The following is a 12,631-nucleotide window of genomic DNA, read 5'->3' as shown; positions in this document are numbered from 1 at the left end:
CACACACACACACTTCATAACAACACACACACACACTTCATAACAACATACACACACACACACACACTTCATAACAACATACACACACACACACACACTTCATAACAACATACACACACACACACACACACACACTTCATAACAACATACACACACACACACACTTCATAACAACATACACACACACACACACTTCATAACAACATACACACACACACACACTTCATAACAACATACACACACACACACACACTTCATAACAACATACACACACACACACACACACTTCATAACAACATACACACACACACACACACACTTCATAACAACATACACACACACTTCATAACAACATACACACACACACACACTTCATAACAACATACACACACACACACACTTCATAACAACACACACACACACACACACTTCATAACAACATACACACACACACACACACACTTCATAACAACACACACACACACACACACACTTCATAACAACATACACACACAACAACATACACACACACACACTTCATAACAACATACACACACACACACTTCATAACAACATACACACACACACACTTCATAACAACATACACACACACACACTTCATAACAACATACACACACACACACTTCATAACAACATACACACACACACACTTCATAACAACATACACACACACACACTTCATAACAACACACACACACACACACACACACTTCATAACAACATACACACACACACACACACACACACACTTCATAACAACACACACACACTTCATAACAACACACACACACACACACTTCATAACAACACACACACACTTCATAACAACACACACACACTTCATAACAACACACACACACTTCATAACAACACACACACACTTCATAACAACACACACACACACTTCATAACAACACACACACACACTTCATAACAACACACACACACACTTCATAACAACACACACACACACTTCATAACAACACACACACACACTTCATAACAACACACACACACACTTCATAACAACATACACACACACTTCATAACAACATACACACACACTTCATAACAACATACACACACACTTCATAACAACATACACACACACACACACACTTCATAACAACATACACACACACACACACTTCATAACAACATACACACACACACTTCATAACAACATACACACACACACACACACACTTCATAACAACACACACACACACTTCATAACAACATACACACACACACACACACACTTCATAACAACATACACACACACACACACACACTTCATAACAACATACACACACACACACACACACACACTTCATAACAACATACACACACACACACACACTTCATAACAACATACACACACACTTCATAACAACATACACACACACACTTCATAACAACATACACACACACACTTCATAACAACATACACACACACACACACACACTTCATAACAACACACACACACACTTCATAACAACATACACACACACACACACACACTTCATAACAACATACACACACACACACACACACTTCATAACAACATACACACACACACACACACTTCATAACAACATACACACACACACACACACACACACTTCATAACAACATACACACACACACACACTTCATAACAACATACACACACACACACACACACTTCATAACAACATACACACACACACACACACTTCATAACAACATACACACACACACACACACACTTCATAACAACATACACACACACTTCATAACAACATACACACACACACTTCATAACAACACACACACACACACACACTTCATAACAACATACACACACACACTTCATAACAACATACACACACACACACACACTTCATAACAACACACACACACACACACACACTTCATAACAACATACACACACAACAACATACACACACACACACTTCATAACAACATACACACACACACACTTCATAACAACATACACACACACACACTTCATAACAACATACACACACACACACTTCATAACAACACACACACACACACACACACACTTCATAACAACATACACACACACACACACACACACACACACTTCATAACAACATACACACACACACACACACACACTTCATAACAACATACACACACACACTTCATAACAACATACACACACACACACAGGAGGGGGGCGGGTGACTGGAGACTGCAGCCTCTGTGGTCTTTATAAACCATGTGGGAGGTTTCGGGTGAGGGGTAGCTCACAGAGTTGTATAGGGATCTTATCCACCCCTCTGTGTGTGTGTGTGTGTGTGTGTTGCCCCTTCACCCACTCTTAGTGTCATTGTTGTTTGTGGGCAGGGTTTAGTCTCAGGGAGGGGTAAGAATGCTCGACTCACAGTGGTCTCTCCTGCCTTTTCACCCTCACAGCTGGGCAGGACACACCAGGACACACCCACTTCATCACCTGTTTCAGTGTCAGTGGGTCAAAGGGCCGTGCACTCATACCTCACGTTTCTGCCCAACATAATGTTAGTAATCTAGCTGATTGGGGGGGTTGGTTGTTTGTTTGTTTGTTTGTTTGTTTGTTTTGCAAAAAAAGGCCAAATATCAGAAGTCTCTCTCTTTTGTGTCCGGTATGAGCCTGACCCCTCCCGCTCATTGGACCAGCCTGATTTATTGCTCCCTGTACACGGGCTGGACCTCATCTCCATGCCCCGCCCCTCCCCTCCCCTCCCATGTCTAGGCATGGTCTTTATGTGCACCACACTGAGGTGTGCCACTCCAGCAGATCTGCCCCACACCATCACCGTCAAATCTCGCAGGTTCTTTTTGCAGATCCAGAGATGTTTGCCCAGAGGTGGTAAAACGTTGCTCTGTGTTCACACGGCATCACGTGTCGTACAGTCAAATTAATTGCCATCTTGGCATCAGGTGCCCAAGTGGTGCAGCGGTAATGAGCTCACCCTATTATCCAGAGATTGCAAGTTTGAATCCCGTGTGATGCTGTAGACTCACACAGGTAGGGCCGGTGAGCTCACACTAACAGCACTTCCCTCAGAGTGTTACACCGCTCCCTGAGGGACACGCGCGGGCTGGTGTGACGGAAGGACAAAACACGCCCTTAATTATGGTATTGTTGGTGATGCCGTATGCAGGAGGCGGGTAGGTTCCAGGATTTAAAGTGACTTGAGTTCCACCTTTTCTCTTCTGTTTTTTTTTTTTTTTATGTTTATCAAACAGTAAATAGTAAATAATTACCGTTAGGTTGTGAGTCGGGACTGAATCAGCCGTTCTGTTTCAGCATCAGCAGCACCCTGATGGACATGGAGAGCACCGCATCCAGTGGACGCTCCACGCCGGCCATGATGAACGGACACGGGGGAGCGGCTCCGGCGTCGACCAAAGGTTCCTCGTACCCATGCTGTTGGGATCTGTGCCCTCTGCTCTTCACCAGCAGCCCGGACCTGGCGGAGCACATCCGCTCGGTCCACGTCGATGGTCAGCGTGGAGGGGTCAGTCACACACACACACACACACACACTGTCCCACAGACCCCTGTATCAACAGCCTGATAGAAAGATGTTCTTTACCAACAGTGGAGATACCTGGGGCAATAGATTTGAACAGATTTGAGAAATTGACAAAAGGACATTTAACAAAAGTGTGGCTCTAATTATTTAGGAATTACAAGCACTTACACACACACACATTGAAGGCTCATAAGTAATGGAACAAGTGGCTGGTGTGTCCTGTTCCCTCGTTACACCATGACTAGTCGAGCAGATAAAAGGTCTGGCGGAGGTTCTGAGTGTTACATTTTGATTTGGTAGATGTTCACTCTGACTCTCAACATTACAGAGATTGTCCATGCCGGTGACGCAGGCGTCAAACTAAAAAACTAAAGAAAAAAGATTCAATTATTTGTCACATGAACCTTTGTACATTAAAACCTTTTTTCTTTGCATATAAGCTGGTGTCAGAGCACATTCTTCAAAAGAAGGAATGTAACTAAAGTGGACAAGTGCGGAATTCTGTCCATGGTGAAGAAGAACTCTTACAACATCTAGCCAAGGCAGGGACACTCGTGAGGAGGTGGGCGTGTCATCGTCACAGTCTACAGTCAAGAGATGGCTCTTGTTTTGTCTTTACTGCCAGTGTAAGCGTGTCTCTGGTGTTTATTGATGACGTGGCTGCTGATAAACGGAGCAGGATGAATCCTGAAGTGTACAGGGCGAGACACTCCGCTCAGATTCAGACGAATGCCGCAGGACCGAGAGGACGCCGCTTCATACTGCAGAGGGGTCACGACCCCAAAACATACAGTGAAAGCTACCCGAGGCAAAGGAATGAGATGTTCTTCACTGGTCCAGTCAGTCACCTGATCTCAACCCAATAGAGCGAGTGTTTGACTCACTGAAGACCAGACTGAAGGCAGAAAGACCCGGAAACCAGCAGCAGGTGGAGACAGCTGCAGTAAAGACCTGGCAAAGTGTCTCCAGGGACCAAACTCAGCATTTGGTCATGATCACGGGTTCAGACTTCAGACAGACACTGACCGACTAAAAGATTTCATCTAAATATTAAAGCCGATCCTTATGATAGTCTGTTCCAATATTTATGAGCCCTCAAAGTGTGTGTGTGTGTGTGTGTGTGGCTGTAATTCCTCAATGGTTAATCCCACACTTTTGTCAAACCCCATGAATTAAAGCTAAAAGTCTCGACTTCACTCACATTTCCCAGAGCTGTGTTGACTGACTGTGTGTGTGTGTGTGTTTGTGTGTTTCTCTGTAGGTGTTTGTGTGTCTGTGGAAGGGCTGTAAGGTGTACAACACGCCCTCCACCAGCCAGAGCTGGCTCCAGAGGCACATGCTGTCCCACAGTGGAGATAAACCCTTTAAGGTACGATGTCTTTACCTCCTGTACTCACATGCCAGGAGAACCCTGTGTCCCGAGAGCGTCACTCTTTTACACTCGGCTTTGTGTTCGTCCGTTTCTTCACCCGGTGTCTGTTCATCCTCCCCTGTGTGTGCAGTGTGTAGTGGGTGGGTGCAATGCCACGTTTGCCTCTCAGGGAGGACTCGCACGTCACGTCCCCACACACTTCAGCTCGCAGAATTCCTCCAAGCTGTCCAGCCAGGCCAAGCTCAAGGAGGAGTCGCCTTCCAAAGCGGGCATCAACAAGCGCAGGAAGCTGAAGAACAAATGCAGGAGGTCCTTGCGTACGTGCTCACCCTGTTTATGCTTGTTGTTGTTGTTGTTTAAGTGTTAATTTTCTCCTCTCGTAACCCAAACCGCCTGTTCCAGCTCGGCCGCACGACTTCTTTGACGCGCAGACCATGGACGCCATCCGTCACCGTGCCATCTGTCTCAATCTGGCAACCCACATTGAGAGCCAGGGAAAGGGCCACAGTGTGGTGTTTCACAGCACGGTGAGTCTGAATACACACACACACACACACACACACACACACACACACACACTGTCTATTCCGTACATGGGGAAATGTCCTTTAGCTGGGATGAGAATAGTTGTTACAGAGGAAATGAATAATTCTGGTGTCAGTGGGATGAGATTCTCTTAAACATGGTGTTTCTCAGCTGCTTCACGTCCCTCATGAGAGTTCGGGTCACATTTCAAGTCGTCTACGTGACTCAGATTTGGTCTGGTTCCAGTCGAAGTCCAGAACTGACCCGACTGCAGGAAGTGACCCAGACACCACGTTCACCGCCGCGTCACCACTTTAAACTCGTCCTTTATTCATCATTATTACGAGTTCACAAAGTCCATGAAGAAGTGAAAGTAGTGTTAAGGCTGGTGTTCAGGTTTTAGTTACATTATTTGTTGTATATAAGCTTCTAAGCGCAACAAAAACACATTTTTATAGCGTTATATTATCAAAAATTGCGCCCGTTAAAAGCTTTTGATCTTCCTTTCTCGTGAGCAAGTTTTTAGTCTGAAACACTCATTACACACACTTACCACCAGTCTCACAACACTGCGGGCGCTAATTAGTACAGAATCGTGTGTTAAAATCTCTCACAGCCGCGCGACCCGCGCACTCGCTGTGCAAGACCTGGGCGCCATTCAAGGCCTCAAACGCCTAAAACGTCAGTAAAACACCACTGCTTCTTTATAGTCCTACAGGTGGCGCTCTCTGAAGTATTCACACCTTTCCATCCCGCGTGTACGGGTGAATTATTTACCAAGTTTTGTGTGTATGGTGTGTGTGTGTGTACTCCCTGCTCACAAGCCTGCTCACAAGCCGTTCTTCATACTGACCAGAGCGCTGAGTTTCTCTCATAGTCTGACTGAAAAATAAATACTTTGTGTGTGTCTGTGTGTGTGTGTGTGTGTGTGGATGAACAGGTCATTGCAAGGCGGAAGGAGGATTCAGGGAAGGTGAAGGTGCTGCTCCACTGGACTCCAGAGGACATGTGAGTCCACAGTGTAGTGAAGACACGAGCGCAGACATGCCTGCATCTCCTCCACCTCTAGTGGACACACACACACACTCGATGTTCTGTCTGAGGAAGCATGTGTTCCATGATTGTGTGTGTGTGGAAGAGAGATCTGAGAAGAGTAGCTCCTACACATTAGTGTTAAATGTAGAAGATTTATTCTGATGCTTGTGTGTGTGTGTGTGTGTGTGTGTGTGTGTGTGTGTGTGTGTGTCAGCCTGCCGGACTCGTGGGTGAGCGAGAGCGACCGACCACAAATGAAGACCAAAGTGGTACATCTGTCCCAGCTGCCTCAGGATACCGCTGTGCTACTGGACCCGAACATCTACAGGTGAGACACACACACATACACGCTGCGCTTTCAGAATTCTGGTGTGTGATCAGATGTGTGTCTGTGCATGGAGAACACATTTCCTAGACTACATCTCTAAAATGGGAGCAGATAGTGAACATGACGTGCACGAGTACGATGGCGTACGTCCTGTTTTATAGTGAAAGACTTCATGCAGCGTTAATGAACTCAGTGTTCTGTGAGCAGGGTTGCCAGAGTTTGTGAATAATCTCCACGTATTTCAGGAATAGAAATCTTCGCTGCTCGTAACTTGTTTCCCCTCAAGACACTGATAAAATATTTTTGGTTGTCCTTTGGCTTGTAGTTAGGTGATCTTCAAACCTGGCAACCCATGAGGCTTCTTCAAGCCATTCGTTCCCTGTTGTTTATTCAGCGCTTTTCTCCGCTATTTCTATCCGCGGCGCTGCCATAATCCGTGTTTATTCAGAAACGTGAGTCGCGCTGGAGACAGCTACACCAGCTTCACTTAGCAGCAGAATAACGAAACCCTGAGCTGCAGAAACGTTCCCCGGTAAGTTTCCCGGTGAACGCTAGACGTGATTTATTCTGTCGCAGTTTTACACACAGCTCCGGTTTTGGTCTACGCTGATAAATGAACATCTAAATTTTATTTTATTTTTTTTATTATAATTTTTTTTTATGATGATAAAAATGTTATCATAAATATTAAAATTTAGTCACAAATTCCTGGATTTTGATGTGGCGTAGCCGTTTATTCTGCCAGTGTAGCTGCAGGTCGAGTCTGGTGTGAAACCTGTGGACTGGCGCCGAGGCGTGTTCGCCTGTCCCACTGATGAATGTCCATGTGTGTGTTTTTTCAGGATGTTCTTCTAGGAGCCGTGGAGGATCCTCCGCCTGCTGATGTTTCCCTACGCGAGGGGACCCGCGGCTCTGAACACGCAGGATTTCAAACTCCTATTACTGTTCTGTTTTTATGCCTGAAATTTTATCCGTGTTTTAAATCTATGAAGAGGAAGAAGTTGCACAATATCTGACTCTGACTGGTGCTAGACTTTGAAACGCTTCTTTTTCTTTCTTTTTTTTTAAACACCACTATAAAGTCCAATTGAATTGCTCTCGCTTTGTCCACAACTTTCCTCACTAGCTTTATAGAAATCCTATAGATGTATTTGTTGAGAAAGTGCCCATGTAAATACGCCTGGAGATTTGTAATATATTTTTGTACTGAAGAATTTTACTGTACTGTAGATAGCTGTAATATTCCCCAGACTTCAGGAAGATTACTGCACAGAGAGATAGACCGGGATTTCCCTCGGAACGATGTCAACGTTCCGACCAGGTTTTTAGTCAAAGACTAGATGTAGTGCCCCCTTTCTCACGGCGGTGTTTGTCGAGTTCTGCTTTATGATAGACGAGAATAATGTGCGTGTTAATGTGTGCGCTCTTTGATAGTGACCTTACTCTAGTTATACATGAGCCAAGGACCCTAAGGACATCTCAAAGAAATGGTGCTACAGTAAACACTAGTGTTTTAGACTTGTATAGAGGAGTGTTTTTGATCGATGATGCTCTGTAGTCTTTGGAGTAACACAAAACCCTGATGTACTGCTGGATCCTAACTCTGTCTTTGTAATAAAATCAGAAAACCTTGTGTCTGCATTTCTGTTTTTGTCTTCACGCAGTCTCACGTGTGTAAAGCATACGATCCAAGTCTTACACATTCCCACTCTCTGGTAGAGCTGAATCATGGCCAGACTATCAGTTTGATTTATTTAAAGGTCCTGGAGTATTAGACACTAACTAAAGTGTCTTATAAACACTGAAATGCTGTGTGACAAGTTATTGATTAGTTACATGTCATGTGTTCTACAAGTGCTGTTTTTTTTTTTACAGCAGTCCAACAGGTGGCGATATTACACTAGCTGCCCTAAAAGTCAAAAGAAGAAGCAGCTATACTGCTTCTGCAAAAGTTGTGGTATGTTTATAAGAAAGTTCTCAATTTCTTACTAACATTCGTATAATTGCAAAATACTATATATATATATATATATATATATATATATATATATAGTATATTGCAATCATAGGAGGTGGCGACGTTATCTGAATGTGTCCCAGTGACAAGAGAATGTTTAACATCTTACCACCTGTTTACCCACCACACACACACGTACAGGAGTCCAGAGTGGACTGGAAACCCCCCTGGCTTCCACTGTGGGACTAAAATGGTTTGTGCTGACGGTTGACATTTAACCTAATAGGTGTGGTTTTCTCGAGCATGACCCCGTAAGCAACTCTGAGTAAGGAAACTACAATCAACTCTATCTAAGTGAGGAGGTGTGGTCGACCCAATTGCTAGGGATGATGCAGCAATTCAAGGACTGTGATTGGTTGATAAAAAAAATAACCTCTGACCTCTGTAAAGGTCTTAAAATGGGCTCTTTGCATAAAGTAGCCTGTAGTCATGATTATACAGTTTCTTTACATACAAACATTATGATTTCACTGTCTGTTCTATTATCATGTATTCTATTTTCACAAAGTTTCTGGTATAGGCTAAATATCTTAGAGATTTCTAAAATTAAAACAGCCAAATGTAAAAAATGTGTCTACTTTTGAAGCAACTAATTTCCACACAGTAGTTACTATATTAAAGTTCTTACATTTATTTATCATACTGATTTTATTACTTGTAATCCATTTTAAATTGATGGGAGTAAAATAGCTCAGATGTTACTGTTCAGTCTGTGTAAGTTGCACTTTTGAATGGTACGTAGTCAACAATCCAAACTGGACAGAAGAGCCGTGATTCCTTTTATCTTCATGTTCAGTGTTTGGAGAATATTTCTTCTTTCCACCATTTTGTCCTCTGCTATAGAAACTCTTAAGCCTCTTAAAAGTCCTCCTCTTTACTCTTAACAATTTTTACCTTAGGAGCTGTTTTTAGGGCTGAGATGTTTCGTGAATCATTTTTATCTTAACTAAGATTTAGTCCTAAATTTAGGAAAATTTAGAAAATGTCATAATTCTAAGAATTTTCTTAGAATTTCGTCACTAGGAGAAACTTTTAGGCTTTGGTATTCAAGGTTTGTGAATACGAGGCCTGGTGTTCGCTCCTCTAGAGATCTGTACCAGGGTCGCGACAGATGTGGAGGACTGATGTTAATGTGCGATAAATATGTTTCAGTGGACCATGACATTACCGAGGTGGGAATACAAAGACAGGATGGGGCAGACGAACCCAAACCAGAATGTTCTTAATGTGGGAGGAAACCCGAACACCACCAGCCCTGACACTAGGGGGCAGTAAATCATTACTATTTACCTCAGCATTCCCTGAGGAAACAAACCGGTGACACCATATAACTAATATAGTTTAATAATTTACATCTGCGGTATTGGAGGGTTATAAATAAAGTGTGTTAATATAAGGTCAGTATTTAATAAGCATATAGCCGTAAAACAAATAAACAGCTAAACGCTCTAGTTCGGGTAACACTGCGGTGATGCCAATAAAGAGACCGAGACGCCATTTTCAAAATAAAAGTCCCAAACCCTGACGCTTTACTGAACCAACATCCTATATAAACATTTATTAACTTTTGTTCTATCACTACCAGCGTGTATACAACTGTCAATGGCACAGTTTAGATAATAAATATGTAAAATTAACTTTAGCAGAGTTTCTTTATAGAGAACTTTATATATATATATATATATATATATATATATATATATAAACTACAGTGTATATAACACCACAATCTATATAACACCACAGTCTATATAACACCACAGCGTATATAACACCACAGTCTATATAACACCACAGCGTATATAACATCACAATCTATATAACACCACAGTCTATATAACACCACAGTCTATTTAACACCACAATCTATATAACACCAGAGTCTATATAACACCACAATCTATATAACACCACAGTCTATATAACACCACAATCTATATAACACCACAGTCTATATAACACCACAGCGTATATAACGCCACAGTCTATATAACACCGCAGTCTATATAACACCACAATCTATATAACACCACAGTCTATATAACACCACAGCGTATATAACACCACAATCTATATAACACCACAGCGTATATAACACCACAATCTATATAACACCACAGTCTATATAACACCACAGCGTATATAACACCACAATCTATATAACACCACAGTCTATATAACACCACAGCGTATATAACGCCGTGGTCTATATAACGCCACAGGCTCTATAAGACCAGTCTATATAACACCACAGTCTATATAACACCACAGTCTATATAACACCGCAGTCTATATAACACCACAGTGTATATAACACCACAATCTATATAACACCACAATCTATATAACACCACAGTCTATATAACACCACAGCGTATATAACACCACAATCTATATAACACCACAGTCTATATAAGACTGCAGTCTATATAACACCACAGTGTATATAACACCACAATCTATATAACACCACAATCTATATAACACCACAGTCTATATAACACCACAGCGTATATAACACCACAATCTATATAACACCACAATCTATATAACACCACAATCTATATAACACCACAGTCTATATAACACCACAGCGTATATAACACCACAATCTATATAACACCACAGTCTATATAACACCACAATCTATATAACACCACAGTCTATATAACACCACAATCTATATAACACCACAGTCTATATAACACCACAGCGTATGTAACACCACAATCTATATAACACCACAGTCTATATAACACCACAATCTATATAACACCACAGTCTATATAACACCACAGTCTATATAACACCACAGCGTATATAACACCACAATCTATATAACACCACAGTCTATATAACACCACAATCTATATAACACCACAGTCTATATAACACCACAATCTATATAACAACACAGTCTATATAACACCACAGCGTATATAACACCACAATCTATATAACACCACAGTCTATATAACACCACAGCGTATATAACGCCGTGGTCTATATAACGCCACAGGCTCTATAAGACCAGTCTATATAACACCACAGTCTATATAACACCACAGTCGATATAACACTGCAGTCTATATAACACCACAGTGTATATAGCACCACAATCTATATAACACCACAGTCTATATAACACCACAGCGTATATAACACCACAATCTATATAACACCACAGTCTATATAGCACCACAGCGTATATAACACCACAATCTATATAACACCACAGTCTATATAACACCACAGTGTATATAACACCACAATCTATATAACACCACAATCTATATAACACCACAGTCTATTTAACACCACAGTCTATATAACACCACAATCTATATAACACCACAGCGTATATAACACCACAATCTATATAACACCACAGTCTATATAACACCACAATCTATATAACACCACAGTCTATATAACACCACAGTCTGTATAACACCACAGTCTATATAACACCACAGCGTATATAACGCCGTGGTCTATATAACGCCACAGTCTCTATAAGACCAGTCTATATAACACCACAGTCTATATAACACCACAGTCTATATAACACTGCAGTCTATATAACACCACAGTGTATATAACACCACAATCTATATAACACCACAGTCTATATAACACCACAGCGTATATAACACCACAATCTATATAACACCACAGTCTATATAACACCACAATCTATATAACACCACAGTCTATATAACACCACAATCTATATAACACCACAGTCTATATAACACCACAGCGTATATAACACCACAAT

The 12,631-nt window shown here is 41.8% G+C and overlaps 1 protein-coding gene across 1 annotated transcript in view; it reads left to right on the top strand.

Annotated features, from left to right (window-relative positions):
* The window catches only part of aebp2 (AE binding protein 2), a 23,829-nt gene extending 15,363 nt beyond the window's left edge, over positions 1-8,466 (top strand). The window contains exons 2-8 of the mRNA XM_053508961.1: positions 3,345-3,555; positions 4,835-4,942; positions 5,076-5,262; positions 5,348-5,472; positions 6,411-6,478; positions 6,720-6,833; positions 7,676-8,466. Coding sequence (XP_053364936.1) covers positions 3,345-3,555; positions 4,835-4,942; positions 5,076-5,262; positions 5,348-5,472; positions 6,411-6,478; positions 6,720-6,833; positions 7,676-7,688 — 826 coding nt within the window. The 3' untranslated portion in view covers positions 7,689-8,466. The remainder of the gene's footprint in view (positions 1-3,344; positions 3,556-4,834; positions 4,943-5,075; positions 5,263-5,347; positions 5,473-6,410; positions 6,479-6,719; positions 6,834-7,675) is intronic.
* The last annotated feature ends 4,165 nt before the right edge of the window (positions 8,467-12,631 follow it).

Source organism: Clarias gariepinus, chromosome 12 (genome assembly GCF_024256425.1).
Source record: "Clarias gariepinus isolate MV-2021 ecotype Netherlands chromosome 12, CGAR_prim_01v2, whole genome shotgun sequence".
Lineage (NCBI taxonomy): Eukaryota > Metazoa > Chordata > Actinopteri > Siluriformes > Clariidae > Clarias > Clarias gariepinus.
The sequence above is the reverse complement of the archived record's forward strand: the minus strand, read 5'-3'. Positions and strand labels throughout refer to the sequence as shown.